The 17,700-nt window shown below is 49.2% G+C and overlaps 1 protein-coding gene across 1 annotated transcript in view; it reads right to left on the bottom strand.

Annotated features, from left to right (window-relative positions):
- Positions 1-17,700, bottom strand: part of LOC135918238 (uncharacterized) — a 64,831-nt gene that overhangs the window by 30,536 nt on the left and 16,595 nt on the right. The window contains exons 4-8 of the mRNA XM_070524660.1: positions 11,177-11,233; positions 8,922-9,063; positions 5,288-5,338; positions 3,789-3,872; positions 446-559 (exon numbers count right to left, since the gene is read on the bottom strand). Coding sequence (XP_070380761.1) covers positions 446-559; positions 3,789-3,872; positions 5,288-5,338; positions 8,922-9,063; positions 11,177-11,233 — 448 coding nt within the window. The remainder of the gene's footprint in view (positions 1-445; positions 560-3,788; positions 3,873-5,287; positions 5,339-8,921; positions 9,064-11,176; positions 11,234-17,700) is intronic.

Below are 17,700 nucleotides of genomic sequence, written 5' to 3'. Positions count from 1 at the left end.
AGACGCATAAAAGAAGGACACAAGCGAAAGAACGACAAAGTCGAAGCGCACTCGCAATGAAGAAACGTGTATTGCAGCGCCTCAGTCATGCCTCGATTGCTATGAGCAATGAGGTCCGTATATACACAGAAATGTGTGCGTGCGTTTCTGGAAATAAAACAGTTCTAAGTTAGCACCGTGTGTTGTCGTTCTTGTATATGGCCGTCCTTGTGACTTTGGCTCTGTACCCATTTTCCTAGTGTTGCAGAAATAAAGTCTTTTCCCCCCCTCTTTCTCTCTCTCACATTCATAAAGTTACACGAAGATGTTGAACCTCGCTCTACTCGGCAGACATGGCAAGAAATCGTATTCGCAACCTCGCATACAGCAAAGCGACATAGGCCGATGGGCCGGCACGGCTGGCACACGATAGGTCTTCGTGAGTTCGCGTCTCCGAGTGACCTACCTAAATAATGGACTTGCTGAATCCGTTCTTCGCTTAAGGGCCTATAGCCAAAGAGGCCCATGTACTGAGACGCAACTGCCCGATACGTGAACACCAGGCGCCTTTCGAGGTGGTCTGAAACGATTTCGGAAGGTCGCGGCTAAGCCCCCAAATCCAACGAAAGAGATTTCGGGAACGACAAGGAAGCATGGGACTCTCAAAGTGACGAAGCTCTATGCAGGGACCTAAAGTGAGCAAGGTATTGGAATGAATGGGCAGTCGAGAAGTTCTCGAATAAGATATACATTTCACCGCGGCCTGATGACATTTGTTTCATACAAAAACATACACTCGAGAAAGCTGGTTAACTTCAATTCTTCGAATACACATAACCGCAAACGCGACACACAAACATTTTGCGGCCCGATGCACGAAAATGCGCACTTGCAATTGTGAAACTAGAGCGATGGACATCTACACAAGGAGTAAACTTCTGTGAACTGATATAGTGTGTGAATCCACAGTGCGCAGCGGTTTCGGCTATGTTTTTGTAAGTAAATATGCGGTACAATAAAAATTGTTGCTGGGTCGAGTTGGTTTACAATGCTTAGAAATAAAAAAACATGGAACGCGAACAAGGGCGAGAGATCAAGGGACATGTATTACAGCTAGTCCGTGTCCCTTGACCTGTCGTCCTTGTCTGCGTTGCGCATTTCATTCTTGATAAGTTAAAGATATAGACACTCACGTAAACTGCAATAAATGTCAATAAAAGTGTGAATATAGTGTTGGTTCCGTTAAGCTTAACAAACCACACGAATGACACTTAAACAGTCTCTCTATATTTGCGATATTTCATTGTGTAGATTTGAATGCTTAAACCGCCACATGATTTCCTGAACCGGTCTTTCCAAATATGTGCAAAACTGATGTCAGAAGAGCATGCCACCAGGAGTGCAAAATTGTGGCTTTACGCATTTAAATTATTTATTGAGTTCCGTTACTAGATCAGTGACATTAGTTGTTTGTCTCGGAATTACACAGCTGCACACTTTTCTACGTTTTAAAACAGTTCTGTCGATATTTTGCGCAGTGCCTGAGGATCCTGTAAGTAAACACACCTCAAGGCGTGACATATGCATATACCTAAATATATACGGGAATTTTCGCTCACGGGGTACGCCGGCCCCGGATGATGACACCGGATTTTCAGCGACTCGGGGCCCTTAACACTGCCACGTTTTCTTTCTTAAACGTTTAAATAGTTTGCCCCATGAAATTGTTTGCCCATTTCGAATATTCGACGAGAGAAAGGTCAATTTCACGTGAGCTGACTCTCAAAAATTATCTAGGCAATCTATATAAATTTTAAATGCCTGTAAATCGCCTAGAGAGAGCCTGTTGACTTAAGGCCTTAAATTGCTTGATGACTAATATCTACTATCGGAGAACAACTCATTCACAAGCCTATGAACGTCAAGATACCATATTGGAAAAAAAATTTGCCAACAGGCAGTATATCTACGTGCATCCTCGTATAGTTCATCATAATGCACACTGCATGAATTTCTTTTTTTAAATGTATTTCGTCATCGATTACGTAAAATACTGATTCCGGATATGACACCGAATCCATGAGGAACTGTATGAAAGTAGTTCAAGTATATTCTTTGAATAAAGGGAAAATCAGACATCCACCCGTTCGTAGCAATTGCTACAAAGGAAACCCATACGGGTTCCTCGAAAGAAAAGCCTCATGGCTGAAAAAAATTTCGTCCTGGTCCGGGACTTGAACCCGGGACCAACGGCTTTCCGGGGCAGCCGCTCTACCATCGGAGCTAACCCTGCAGGCGGCTAGCAGAAGGCAGGGCGAAGTCAAATTTGTCGACAACACGAAGCAAAGGCTAGAGTTTGACATAGTAGTTCTGCGGAAACCCGCAAGGTGGAGAGCCACGAACGGGTGGATGTCTGATTTTCCCTTTATTCATTACTTCTCTTCTCTTATTCATTACACGCATGTCATGATATTTATGTCATGACCTCTCATTTATGTTCGTCGTGCACTCTTGTCACACTATGCCAATTTTGGTACATATCAAGTTACCGAAACGACCATGAGAGCACCAAGACGTAGGCGGCTTTTCATGACCTACATGACACGCATGTCATGAACAATCATTTATGTTCGTCAAACATTATTCTCATACTATGCCAATTTTGGTACATACCGAGACGTAGGCTGCTGTTTCATGACTTACGCGACCACAAATCATGATATTCATGTCATGACCGTTCAGTTATGTTCGTCACACACTCTTCTCATACTATACCAATTTTGGTACATACAAAGACGTAGGCGGCTGTTTCATGACCCACATGACACGCACGTCATGGCATTCATGTCATGACCTATCATTTATGCTCTTCATACACTCTTGTCACACAATGCCAATTGTGATACATACCAAGTTAACGAAACAACCATGACAGCACCAAGACGTAGGCGGCTATTTCATGACCCTCATGACTCGCATATCATGACCAATCATTTACGTTCGCCATACACTCTTGTCATACTAAGCCAATTTTGGTATGTACCAAGTTAAGGAAAGGACAGCGAAAGCACGAAGACGCAAGCGTCTAGATACATGCTGTCAAAGTTAAAAGACTTCGCATTTAAAAGACTTTTAATCACATGGTTCACTTCGACCCATTAGGATACAGACAATCATCGAATCATAGCGACTCAGTTTCGTTGACTCACGCTCACTTCAATTCACCTCGACTCGCTGCCGATTCCGACACAAATTATCGAGGACCCCCGCTTCGACTTATTCAGACTCAGTCCCACTCAGACCGACTTCGACTCGCTGAGAGCATGACGCGAGGTTTGTTCTGAGTCTGACCTAAATCGACTAGTGAGTGAGTTGGCCAATTTAAATCGTCGACCATCGAAGCAATCCAGGAGTATGAGTACACTGATGACCGATTGATTGATTGATTGTCGCCATTTTACCGCGGCTTCTCGACGTCCGCTTCGACTCGACTCTCCCCGATTCAGACTCACACTTATGGGAACTTACTTAGACTCACACAAACTAACGATTCATGCGCAACTCAAACTTAGTTCGGCTCACTAAGGCTCAACCTCAAAGGGCCTGGGTGAACCTGAGCGAGTCGGCGTATGCTGTCACTCCCAGTAGAAATAGAGTGATCTTTCAGTCAAAAAAGGAGCAGTAGCAATGAACTCATTCATTCATTCATTCATTCATTCATTCATTCATTCATTCATTCATTCATTCATTCATTCATTCATTATCATTCATTCATCGATTGATTGATTGATTGACTGACTTATTCTTACCAGTTTTTGGTGGCTTCGAATCGCCGGCTTTGTGATCACCGAATTTGTGTCCTTCGCCTCTATAGGCCTCTTCCATCTCACCCTCTGAAATGGAGGTGAAAAAGGAGGCTTTTTTTTCTCTAGCGCCAGACCTCGCACAGTCACTGTATTCCCGTCTTTGTCTCACCCCCGTCCCACTATTTGTTGCCTTTATTGCGATATTAATTGTATGAACACTGCAAGCGCATTTGTGCCGTCGGCGTCGCCCTGACTACAAGGGCGATAACGCCGTCTACACGTTTGTTCGCACTAACGCAAGAAGTGCGCTAACTTCGGTCAGGCAGACGGCGTGAAACTGTACAGTGCTTACAAGTACACAAAATTTCGCCCATCTCCGATCTCGCGAGCTAGCAGAAAAAAAAAGAAAGAGACACGCACTCGTATACACATCAAAACGCACAGGTACATACACGCACACACACGTACGCACGAAAGCAGTAAAAAAAAAGCAAACAACAAAATCAAACAAGCACACACGCACACACAAAACAGACGCGCTCATCAAACACACGTATACATCCATATGCACGAACACTTGCGTCCGGACAAGCACACGAAAAGCATCCCCCAAACAAGCCCACGCGAATTGTAGTTTCCAAATATGCACCCATACGCACATACACAGAAACACCCAAACATACCGAAACACGAACAGACAAACGCTACCAACAAAACCGCACGCACAAAACATTTATGCGCCCACCCGAAGATGCACATGCCCAAACGCGCACCACAAAAGCACGCACTAGCACGCAAATAAGCGTGCGCGCGTGTAGTAGTTGGAGTAATTGGTTGTTAATTCATTAAATAAATATATATGAAAAAAAGGGGGGGAAGTAAATTGCTGCTGAACGCGTTGTAACTGTCTAGCGCCGCCTGCCGGCCCCCGAATAGCTGTCAGCAGTAGAGAAGGTGTTGGTAGGGGAGCAACAGGACAAGGAGAGACGACAAGATAGAGGGTAGAGTAAAGAAGAGACCAATTTACAGAACAAATGAACTAGGTTCGAGTTATCCATAGTTCGCTTGTGGAGTGACTTCCTCGAGAAAGTTTGTCACCCGGCGTCGCACACAGCGGCGCTGTTTCGAGGCCCGACACCCGCCGTGGTTGCTCAGTGGCTATGGTGTTGGGCTCCTGCGCACGTGGTCGCGGGATCGAATCCCGGCCACGGCGGCCGCATTTCGATGGGGGCGAAATGCGAAAACACCCGTGTACTTAGATTTAGGCGCACGTTAAAGAACCCCAGGTGGTCGAAATTTCCGGAGTCCTCCACTACGGCGTGCCTCCGAAACAGAAAGTGGTTTTGGCACGTAAAACCCCATAATTTTTAATTTTTTTTTCGAGGCCCGACTGCTTGAGGAAGTCGCAGTGTCTTGCCAGCTGCCTCCGACGCGCGAGAGGGACAACGTGGGCGTAAAGAAATACGCGCGCACACGATGGAACACTCGGATAAATGACTCACGCTCCCTGTGGTGAGCAGACGAAGGAGGACGAGGAGGAGACCCGGAAGCCTCTGTCGGGAGAGAAAGAAACTACACGTTAATTGCCAACATCTTCTAAATACGTCTATACACAACCGCATCATGCAGGCATTCTTAGGTCATACACATCGAAACTTATCTAACCCATGCAACGTTCATATTCTTCAAACTTATTGATCAATCAATGCTTGACGCGCCAAAGGAACCGCTGAGCTACAAGAGGCGCTCGAGTTGGCTATTCGGGTCAATATTTACCAGCTCTTCTTTTTTTTCTTTGATGTGCGCGTTTTATTCTATGTAGAGATATAACAAAAGTAAGACAGATGCCCGTCTTTCATGTATTCGGGAGTGAAAGCAAATGCTTTATGGCGCCGATGTTTACGCCGGCCTTAACGATAGATGACAGATCATCACAACACGAATTTTAAACGCGAGCTCTTTTCGGCGCCTTCATACTTATCTTCACGTACTGATCAAGCGCACAACGTTAATGTCACTTTCACCCGTATCAGTTCATTTTATTAACACGACAGCGTTAAGGAGCTCGTGTCGCAGAAAAGCCGGTGTCGTCGGCGTCGGCGGCGTTGGCCGTGAGCGATAAATCCTCGCAGGCACTTTATGAATAAAAAACAACTTGCAAGATGGGCTGGGTGGGAATCGAACCAGGGCCTCCGGAGTGTGAGACGGAGACGGTACCACTGAGCCACGAGTACGATGCTTCAAAGCGGTACAAAAGCGCTTCTAGTGAATGCGGTGTTGCCTTAGAAACGAGCTGTTTCTAAGGCTCAGGCGTGCGTCGCTTGCTCAGGCGCACATTTCGTTGCCGCGCCGAACGCTGCGTTGCTCGACGCTCACCGCGTCCAATGCGGGGCGCGTAGTCGCTGCGCCGTAGCCCATTGTCTTACACCCCTTGGCGGGTCGACGGGAACGCTGTCGCGTTCCACTCTTGAAGGCGAAGCAGAGTAACGCATGAGTTGTTTCTTCGTCTAGCCGAACCAAATATAGCCAAGCAACAGCAGTTCACCAGGCTAAACAGTGGTTCAACAACTAAAATAAAGGCTAGTATGCTTCGCATCCCGGGCTTAACCTTACCTAAGGCACAGCCATTTTTTTTCTTTGATGTGTGCGTTTTATTCTATCTAGAGATATAACAAAAGTAAGACAGATGCCCGCCTTTCATGTATTCGGGAGTGAAAGCAAATGCCTTATGGCGCCGATGTTTACGCCACCTTAACGATAGATAGACAGATCACAACACGAATTTTAAACGCGAGCTCTTTTCGGCGCCTTCATACTTATCTTCACGTATTGATCACGCGCACAGAGTTAATGTCGCTTTCGCCCGTATCAGTTCATTTTATTGTTCGTTTCTTGTGAATACGTCTACAGAATGGAATAACCTGCCGTCCTCCATAGCAATTCTTGCCGCTAGTGCTGGTTCGAAACCGCTGTCGAGCATTTCTTTGTATCTGATTAACCTTGTCTTTTGTTTAAATGTTGCATAATATTGTAACATTTTGTATGCCGTGTTTTAGTTTCCATGACTGATATTGTGCGGCTTCTGCCATCGTAACTGTAGATTTTTCATGTATTTTACCAGATTTCCTTTTTTTCCTGTAATATGTTGGTAGACAACCACTCCCTTCTGTAACGCCCGACGGGTCTTGAAGCTATTGAAATAGATAGATAGATAGATAGATAGATAGATAGATAGATAGATAGATAGATAGATAGATAGATAGATAGATAGATAGATAGATAGATAGATAGATATAGATAGATAGATAGATAGATAGATAGATAGATAGATAGATAGATAGATAGATAGATAGATAGATAGATAGATAGATAGATAGATAGATAGATAGATAGATAGATAGATACTACTCCGCCCTACGCGCCTGGAGCAGATTACGTGGCTCGGTGATCTCGCAGGTGGTTGCTAAGCAACGCGAGGCGGCGCACAGCTAGGGTGTTTTCTGGAAACGCTCCACGGCGGAACTAAGCCTTAAATAGCTCCGCTGTTAAAAAAGAACAGCGGCGTTACATGTACAGAGATACAAACCCATCCACTTTAGCCAGCTTTCGGGAATGCCGAGCTCACGTAAGTTGGACTCATGTCATAAATGAACATTACCCTAACGTTGCTTACAACAAATTTTCATCAGAGATCACTTGTATCTATGACGTCTGCTTTCCTTAAAAAAACATTTAAAAAGTCAACACACAATATGTTGGTCAAGCTCATGAAAATGGCAATTTCGAATACTTGGTTGCCTCGCTCAAGATCAACATTTAGCGTTCGAGGACTCGGAAAATTCCAAGTTCACTGCGGAATCACGCGCGCACGTCCCATTTCCATTCCATCTGCCTGACTCGTGCCATCATTTCATTCCGGGTGTTAAAAAAAATGTGGGATGGTTCCGGAATCAATTCAACTCCGGAGCTACCACTCCACAACTCTGGCGTGTACGCGCCACTGTTGTGTGGTTCCACGAGACCACCGTATCAGGTTTCGGCGACGTGCTGTTGGATCTGGAGGACAACCCCAACTGCTGTTCCCCAGATTTTGGATCTTGCCGTTGGGTGCGGGAGTTGGCTGAGGTTGAGAAGGACTTTGAGATGAAAACTGGAGGTTTATTTACATTATTTACAGGGAGATTACAAAGAAATTGACAGTCATATAGTCATTACGGGCCGGCAGCAACTCGGACGCTGAGGCCCGTGGCAAGAAGCTCGAAAGAGATGAATGAAGGAATGCTCTTTTTGCTGCTCCCGGTCTCTGGTTTTTAACCCTTTCGGTGTCTTTTGGAGTCACGTCACGTTCGGCCAATCGGTGAGCCCGCTCAGGTGGCGTCATTTTTGGCCATTCGGCGAGCCTGCTCAGGTGGCATCATTTTCGGCCAATGGTAGGCGCCCGTGTGATTGTGTCCTACCCGGCGCAGAGGGTCGCTCCTTAGGCTCCAATTGACCGAGGGCTTACTTCCCTCTGCGGTATTGCCTTCCTGGCTTGCAAGCGCCGTCACAATAGGCGGATGGGGGGATACGGGTTGTCTTCTAGCGACGTGTCAGTGCTGCAAAGCAGCTTTGCTCGGGACCTACGTTACCTGGAACCGTGCCAGGCTCCCGCTACACTTTCGGGAAGAGTCAAGCAGTGAATAGCTCCACCTACATGCGGCGCACGAGGTGGGGGGCGCCAACTTGTTTGGACGTGCGGCGCCTCGGGAACGTGGTAGATGTGCTTCTGCGCTCCTTAATTAGCTGTGACGCGATTCGATGTGGTCTGGTGAACTCGCAGTAGGCTCAGGAAAAGGACCCGCATCTAACAGTGCATACAGTCTCCTTTTTAACGCCCGAAACAGCGTCTCGCTTCCTGCACGCGTTTTGAACTGGTCGCAATTGAATCTTACGTAATAAATTACCGACTGAACTCACGAGTAAGTGAGGCTTCGTAGCGTAATTACTGGTTCAACAACTATTACTGTAATGAAAGCAAAGCAAGAAAAAAATTTCTGTGACGCACCGCCAGACAGATCGGATTGTTCTTGAACCACATGCGTTTAGCACTTTCAAGCCGCACACGCGTGATTCATCTCTTATCTGCCGTTTCTGCACCTTCGTCGTCCTTCCAGACGCCGTAGCTCTTCAGGAAGTCGGTGAGGCTTCCGGCAGCTTTAGCGGCAGGCTTGGTCACGTTCTCGTCGTACATGTCGACTGCCCGGTTGTACGCGTCCTTGATTGGCTCCACCACGGTGCTCTGAAGAACAACAACAAGAATAAGATCAAGAAGAACCGGAACCAAAAGAATAAATAGAAGACAAAGCAAAACAAGAAGAACAAGGAGACCAAGATCAAGAAAAAGAGCAATAACACAGGGAACAAAGAAGAACAAGATCAAGATGAACAAGAAGAACAACACCAAACAGAGAAGAACAAGAAAAACAAGATTAATAAGAAGACTAACAAGAACAACAATAACATGAAGACAAAGAAGAGCAATGACACGATGGCCGAGAACATGGAGCCTAAGATCAAGATGACCAAGAACAAGAACAATAGCACGGAAACAAAGAACAGGAACAAGACCAAGAAGAAAAGTAAGACAGACAGACAGACAGACAGACAGACAGACAGACAGACAGACAGACAGACAGACAGACAGACAGACAGACAGACAGACAGACAGACAGACAGACAGACAGACAGACAGACAGACAGATAGACAGACAGACAGACAGACAGACAGACAGACAGACAGACAGACAGACAGACAGATAGATAGATAGATAGATAGATAGATAGATAGATAGATAGATAGATAGATAGATAGATAGATAGATAGATAGATAGATAGATAGATAGATAGATAGATAGATAGATAGATAGATAGATAGATAGCACATGCTTCCAGGAGCCCGAGCACGGCGAAGGAGCTAATGGTATCTGACTGGTCCCCTCCATTCGCCGAAGCAGAGTCGGCCACATCCGGCGTTCCCTGAGCTCAGAGGTAGAGGACAAGCGCGTAAGCTGAATGTGTCACCTGCTCTCGGAGTCGAAAATGGCAGATGCGAAACCACGCGAGTACTGCCTACGTGTGATGTTTCGCCTCTGCAAAGCTCCAGGCGCTGCCGGGAAAACTGTCGGACGCGCCGGTGGTGGTGGTGGTGAAAAACTTTATTGAGTAATGACAGGAGAGAGTTGGGGACGGCCTTAAGGGCCGGCCACTCACAAAATCTAGGAGGGGTCCTTAGTCCGGGACCCATGTGGCTTCTGCTGCAGCACGCGCTCGGTCCAGAAGGGCACGTTGATCCTCCAGGGTCGAGCAGCCAAGCAGGGCAGCCTCCCAGCTTTGTCGGGTAGGGGGGCAACGGGAAGGGGTGTGGCGAGACCGCCGAGCTTGAGGGGCAGGCCCACACCATGTGGAAGGGGTCCGCGAACGGATGGACACAGTGTAGGTAGGCCCCGGAGAATGCCGGGTTAAAATGTTTGAGTATTGCTGGGCACAATACCGTGTTGGTGTAGAGACGGAGGATCCCGCTAGCGCTCGTCCGTCTTGTTTAGGCCCGATGCCGGGGTGGGAATCTGAGCCTGAGCGATTTGTACAGGGCCATGATTTCTTTGAAGGATGTAGCCGGATGGGGTGCTGGAACATCAGGCGACGGAGGCCAAGGTGCGCCGGTGGGACGAGCGTTCGTTGAGACGCCAGCATGCGCGGGCCGGGGTTGCCTAGATTACGGTGAACCGTCGCTAATGACGGTGGTGGTGGTGAAAACTTTTAATTGCTGCAAAAGCGTTTGTGAGCCACAGAGTGGCCCCGCTACATGGTCGGCGTCCCTAGTCCGGGACATCGCATGACAATGCCCCGTCTCTCGCCCGTTTCACCAGAACCCTTTGGGACTCAAGAGAGGTGCAGTTGAGGAGGGCAGTCGCCCATGCCTCTCTGGAAGGGGTAGGGGAAGGGGGGAGGTGGCTTATGACGGCGATGCTGTGTTGTAATGACGCTTCTGGAAACGCTCTCAATCTCGATGACTGTTCCGACGACAGGGCTCGGAGTGCCTCAGAGCGCTCGAAGAGGGAGAAGAGCGATCCAAAAGAACCAGCCGAACGCAGAGCACGCGCACCCTCTTTCAACCAGCCGAAGACATCACCGTACCTGAGAGCGCTCTGGCGCTCCGAAACAGCCAGCCGAAGATGCCATAAGATTAATGACGAGGAACACGAGGCCGTCGCCAGATTCGACGATTACGGTTGGGGAACAGGATGAGCCCCAACTAGTGCAAATTGTTTTCACACTGTACGAGAAGTGTAGTGTTCCACCAATGAAAAGTGTTGCACCGGCACCCCATTGTTTTAAGCTTGTTGAGGTTTACCTGAAAGTAAGCAGGTGCTCCTTCGTACGCCTGGCTCACCGGGTCCACGACGTGCGTCTGCGAGAACGCGCGCGCATTGCACGCATTCAGATGGTCATGCAGGTATTAAAAATTAAATTATGGGGTTTTACGTGCCAAAACCACTTTCTGATTATGAGGCACGCCGTAGTGGAGGACTCCGGAAATTTCGACCACATGGGGTTCTTTAACGTGCACCTAAATCTAAGTACACGGGTGTTTTCGCATTTCGCCCCCATCGAAATGCAGCCGCCGTGGCCGGGATTCGATCCCGCGACCTCGTGCTCAGCAGCCTAACACCATAGCCACTGAGCAACCGCGGTGGGTAGTCATGCAGGTATAGGAACTATAGCTAAAGAAATTACGACAAAGCAATGAAATATCGAAAACGAAAGCAGACTGCATGCAAGCCCCAGTAATTCATACATCAAAGGCAGCGAAGCCGCGTAAAAGGGTTCTCCTGCCTGAAATCGGACGGTCTCGGCCGAAAACTGAAGCTGTGATCTGGACGTCGAATTAGCAGGCAGCTATACGAAGTAAAGTTAGTCGTTTTATCAGCTGCATAAAGTGCTGTGAACATCCGCTTGCTAATAAAATTGACAAGAACGTTGCCACGCGCGCTCAGGCAAACACGAACACATCTCACTTGAGCACCGCGGGCACTTGCTGTCAGAACGCTGGCGCGATGAAGAGCGGCAGCAGCGGCGAGCGAATTCCCCTTCGCGCTGCCTCTCGCTTCGACGCGAACTAGGTGCGCGATAACACCGCGCCCACGAAGCGATCGTCTACTTACATCCCACCGGCTAGACTTCGAACCCAGCGCAGATTGCCTCCAAGATAGGACGTGCGAGATAGGACGTGCGATGCACACTATCCTTGCCTACCCCCTCCCCCCTATACTTCTATACTCCGAAGCATGTTCCTGTATACTGCGGTGGCTCCGCAAGACCAGGGGAGGCGGCGGGGGGGGGGGGGTGGTATTCTGAAAGAGCCCACCTCGTGGACTTTACATTTCAACCGCCACTGATAGGCTGCTGGGGTCGCTCGTCTTCTCTTCGCTCGCACAGCTCCATCTAATCAGCACATCAGCAGCGGCCGAAGTGGACAGTCCACTAGGCGGACTCTTACAGAACACCCCTCCAGGTCCGCTCTGTACAATGCGCTCGTGTTTCCTCGGTACCAACTAGAAACAACTGCGGAATTCCCCTTAGAGGCGCTTCGCTTTAAAGGTAACACTTGCGGTCACGAAAAAAAAAATGGCCAGGCTTAGCTTGGATAAGCCAAGAATGCGTTGCATATTGCGCGAGTTGGGGCCCAGCTTTTCCTCCGGCTGTCGTGACGTCACGTCACGTGGTTGCGCTAAAGTTCAATGGTGGCTGCCCGGCTCGCCCAAGGGCTGAACTGAGTGACTGCAATATGCAACGCATAAAAATAGAAGCAACTTAATAACAAACATAGCAAACTTAAAAGAGAACAGACCCACATATGAGACGCGCAGCAATGAACAATGGCTCATACCCTCAATGGTGGCTGCCCGGCCGCGCCCAAGGGCTGAACTGAGTGATTGCAATATGCAACGCATAAAAAGTGACTGAAGCCGTGGCGAAGATCGCAACACAACGGAGCAGCTGCCGAAGAACCACAACTGAAGCTACTGTCGGGCGGCCGCTACTTATACATGACGCAGAAATTTTCCTCAAACCAGCACGTGTCACGGCGAGTGTTGGTGAAAAAGCTGGAAGCCTCAAGTTGGAAGACGCACTCAGCCGTCTATAGGGCGATGACAGCACAGCCTCGAGAACACACTGTTTGCATTGGTGCGGGCGAGCAGGTAATGCAAGAACTCGCGCTTCGAAAACACAAAACGATAAGACGCGTTAATCAGCAAGTAGGGTAAAGCAAACAAATCGCGCAGCAATGTAAAGCCAGGCTCACACTGAACTCAGCGTTATTCAGCTTAATTCTGTTGTTTTTTGTTAACCTTCTCTTATAGTTACAATGAAAGCCAAGCGAGGTCACTATTTGTTCCCTGTTAAGTTAACTCTTTGAAGATGGTACGTTCTAGCTGACCGTCTGGTGTTGCCTGCTTTAAATTAATTTAGGTACAGATGTTATCATTCCGGTCAGGACATTCACGAAACAATCGACTCTGTTGCGAATTGCAAAGTGGAGCCATTAGCTAGAGACCAACCCTAATTAAAGTATAAATCAACCGTAAAAAAAACCTCGTCGGACCAGCGCTTGACCAATTTTAATAAAAATTTGCTGCATTTCAGAGATAAGGTTAGGTTTCCACCAACACATTATAGTACACCATTACCGATGTATAAACAGCTTGCACGTGACGCCACGGACACAGCCTTATCATCGTGCTAGTACCCAAACGTGGCAGCCACGATGACGTCACTGCGCAATTTCATCATGCAGCGGACATCGATTTTGCTTTTCACGGTTATCGTGTGACTGCGATAGCAATTATATTGACACATGTACTTATCTTTATCGGGCGACCACGTTTCGCCGCCTAACAAATTTTATCACACACCGCGGGACGCGCCTGCATGTATCCGAAGTTTCTGGAAAGTTATCGATGCTTCTATCCGCTGTCTGTTGTCGCCGAACCTCATGTTATCTGATTTCATCGCCTGACGCGAATGGTGTAGAACTTCGTGGAAGGCACGCGGGTCCCAACGATTAGTCTGGAACATTCGACGACTGATGTATAAAAGCCGACGCGCTTGACCCATTGATCAGATTTTCGACGATCGCCGACCGTGTTCGCCGCTATCGTTGTGCTATAAGTGTAGCCTGTTTTTGTGGGCACATGTTCGCCCAATAAAAGTTAGTTTCGTCTTTCACAGTATTGCTACTGTGTTCCTCAACGTCACGACCACGCGACAATATGGACACTCCAGGCGCATTTTTGCCGTCGTCGTCACCATCGCCACGATGTTCCGCATGAAGTCCAAGGATGATAAAAGCACCGTCGCCGTGCGCTGTATGCTGTATGTGCAAGTGAAAGAGTGCGAAGGTGGGCCGACTATCGCGACTCAATCTAGCGCGCGCAAGGGGGGATGGTTGGTTGGTTACAAACTTTATTTCTTCTATTTACAAGAAAGCTGTGAGCTGAGCCCTAAGGGCGCAGCCCTTACAAAGTCTAGGGAGTGGTCCCTAGTCCGGGACCCCCGTGGCTTCTGCAGCGGCTTTGGCTCGGGCCACCAGGGCACGTTGTTCCTGGAGGGTTGAGCAGCCGAGCAGGGTGGCCTCCCAGTCCTCTCAGGTAGGGTGGGGATTTGGGGGGAAAGCAGGGTTAGAGGGGCATGCCCACACCATGTGGTATGCGTCCGCAAACACCTCCCCACAGTGCGGGCACTCGCCCGAAAATGCCAGGTTGAAGTGTTTCAGCACCGCCGGGCATAGTGCTGTATTTGTGTAGAGACGGAGAAGCCAGCGCTCCTCCGTCTTATTGAGGCCTTTGCAAGGGGGGAAGTATCGGCCGTGATTAAGCTGATACAGCTGTGTGATTTCTTTAAAGGTGATTGCCGGTTTGAATTCAGGGACCTCGTCGACGGGTGATAGAGGCGACGCCCGGAAATGAAGCGCGCGGGCTGTAGCGTCGGCTACTTCGTTCCCCTATATTCCCTGATGAGTCGGGGCCCAAATAATGGAGCGCCGGGGTTTGAATCCCTGGTTCGCACATTTCTTCAGGATTTGGTAGGCACGATATGGAATTTGGCCTTGTTCCGTATTGCGGCAAGCACCCCTCGAATCAGTGATGATGACCCGAGACGCTGGATCTGCTACAGCAAGCGCGATGGCCACCTCCTCCGCGTAAGTAATATTGGGGGCCCGGAAAGTGAGACCATTAACGGGTGTGTTTTGATGGACGACTGCCGCCGTAAACCAACCCCCGTGGTGAGGGCCGGCAGCGTCCGCATAGAATACTCCCGGGCGATCTCCATATCTTCTGGTGATCCTTGTAGCGCGCGCTTGGCGGCGGCCCTCGTGAGTATCTCGTGTCACGTTGTAAGGGAGAGGGTTTACCTGTAAGGTGAGACGACATGCGTCTGGCAATGAGACTCTGGGTTCCATGTGGGTTATATATCGGATGCGCAAGCGGGACAAGAGGCGGCTTCCCGCTGGTGTTTTGCTCAACCGCAAGAATTGATAGTTAAGATGAGCCTCGCGTAGTTCCCCAAAACTATTCGTCATCCGCAATTCGAGGAGACGTTTGTTGGACGTAGTTATGGGAAGATCGAGGGCTCTCTTATAGATTTTGCGTAAAATCACCTCAAGGGCGTTTTCACCACATTTGCGTAGGTGGAGATAGGGCGCCGAGTAGAGTATTCGGCTGGTTACGAATGCGTTCGCTAGCCGCAAAGCGTCTTTGCATCGCAAGCCCCCCTTTATATTGGATACCCTGCGGATCATACGACCCACTTGGTCCCCCACCTTACGGAGCTTTTGAAGAGTGGTATCAACTTTGCGGTTCCTGTGTATGCAAAGGCCCAAAACTCGGATCTCCTCGCGTTCCGGGATGGGGCCTGTACATAGGGATAGGTTGAGTTTAGTGGTGCACTTCGGGTTGGGTCGTAAATGCACAAATTCCGATTTGGTCGGGGAGCATTCCAGGCCGCATCGACGGGCATATTCGTCCACAATAGCCGCCGCATGCTGCAGGTTGGCCTCGATTGCTCCAACCGATCCGTGAGTAGCCCACAATGTAATGTCATCGGCGTACAGAGCATGCTGCACGCCTGGGACCTCACCCAGTAGGGCAGGGAGCTTCATCATGGCCAGATTGAAAAGGAGTGGTGAGAGTACCGCTCCCTGCGGGGTACCTCGCGTACCGAGCTGGTACGGACCATGTTCCGTGTCTTGTATCCGGATAAAGGTTTGGCGGTCTGTGAGGAATTGTTTAATGTAGTTGAAGGTGTTGAATCCACAGACTACCTGGGATAAGTGGGTTAGGATGATTTCGTGCATGACGTTATCGAAGGCACCCTTTAGGTCTAGCGCAAGGACTACCTTACCGTCAATAGGGTGTTCGACTGGCTCGAGAATCTCCGTATGAAGTTGTAGTAAGACATCCTGCGCGGACCTGTGTGGGCGGAAACCGTACATGGTGTCTGCAAAGATGTGTTGGGTCTCTAGATGGGTGGACCATCTATCCCGTACCATAGACTCATCAGCTTTCCCACACAAGAGGTGAGGGAGATGGGCCGGAGGTTGTCTGTGTTTATGGCTTTTCCTGGTTTAAGAATGAAGGTGACCAGCGCCGTTTTCCAGTCAATGGGAAGAGGGGTGTCACCTTGCCAGATTGCATTAAAGTAAGTGAGGAGCTGCTCTTAGGCTGGGTCGGGGAGGTTGGCAAGAAGCTTTACCGTTACCTTATCCCTGCCCGGGGCTGTTCCTCGTTTCATTTTGGCAAGTGCCGCTTTGAGGTCATGAAGCTGGAACGGTCGATCCTGCAGCTCAGCGTTCTCAGAGCCTGCATATGAGTACGCGTGACCTCGGGCATCCTGGTGTGTGGAGAGATATTTCTCTCTGAGGGAGATAGCCAGTGCGGCTGTGTCTCCGTTAAGGTTGTGGATCACTCGCTGGAGGTGTTTATGGGTTTCTGTCCGGGTTTTCGTAGGGTCAATTAGGGCGCGGAAAAGACGCCATGTACTCCGGTTCGACATTTGTCGAGCGGCCGTATTGCATCGGTCTACCCAGTTGGAGTCGGCGAGCTGGGCCGCGTACTCTGCGTACTCTATGAAGAAGGATGACCAGCGAAGCTGTGTATGTGGGCGCCTTAAAGGCCAACTGCACCTCCGCTGCGGGTCGACCCGGCATTGCACTATACGTCTTCAGAATCGGCTCGCGCCTAACGCCTGCTTCACCTCCACCGCGGGTGGGTCCGGCAATGCACTATCTTCGAGATCGGCCCACGTATGGGGAGTTTTGTGTCGACACACGGACACGATCCTGGGTGAAATAGTCCTAGCCAGCTTCGCTGTAAAATTGGTTACCTATTTGTGGTTAATAATTAACTAATTAATTAATAACGACTACAAACGCGAGAGCAGTGACACGAGCGCGTTCGCATGGTAGCGCCGAGGGGCGCCGATGAGGCCGCTGTGGAGGAAGACGACTAAGCTGGAGCCATTCCTGATTATGATAGTTTTGTGTTAACACACGGACGCGATCCTGGGGAAACTATAGCCGTTAATAGCTTCGCTGTAAAAATGTGATCTGATTTTGAGGCACGCCGTAGTGGAGGACTCCGGAATAATTTAGACCACCTGGGGTTCTTTAACGTGCGCCTAAATCTTGGTTAACGGGTGTTGTCGCACTTCGCCCTCGTCGAAATACGGCCGCCGTGGTCCGGATTTCATCCTTCGGCAGCAACTGTGCATGGCATGGCAGCGCGCGGGCTTCATCTTGAAAGCGATATGCTTTGGGCGCAGACTTTAGGTGGGCTGACGGCTCGTTAGCTTTGCGTGCGCTGTGTTCTCACCGCT

Source organism: Dermacentor albipictus, chromosome 8 (assembly GCF_038994185.2).
Source record: "Dermacentor albipictus isolate Rhodes 1998 colony chromosome 8, USDA_Dalb.pri_finalv2, whole genome shotgun sequence".
NCBI classification, from domain to species: domain Eukaryota; kingdom Metazoa; phylum Arthropoda; class Arachnida; order Ixodida; family Ixodidae; genus Dermacentor; species Dermacentor albipictus.
This window is presented reverse-complemented; position numbering and strand designations above follow the sequence as displayed.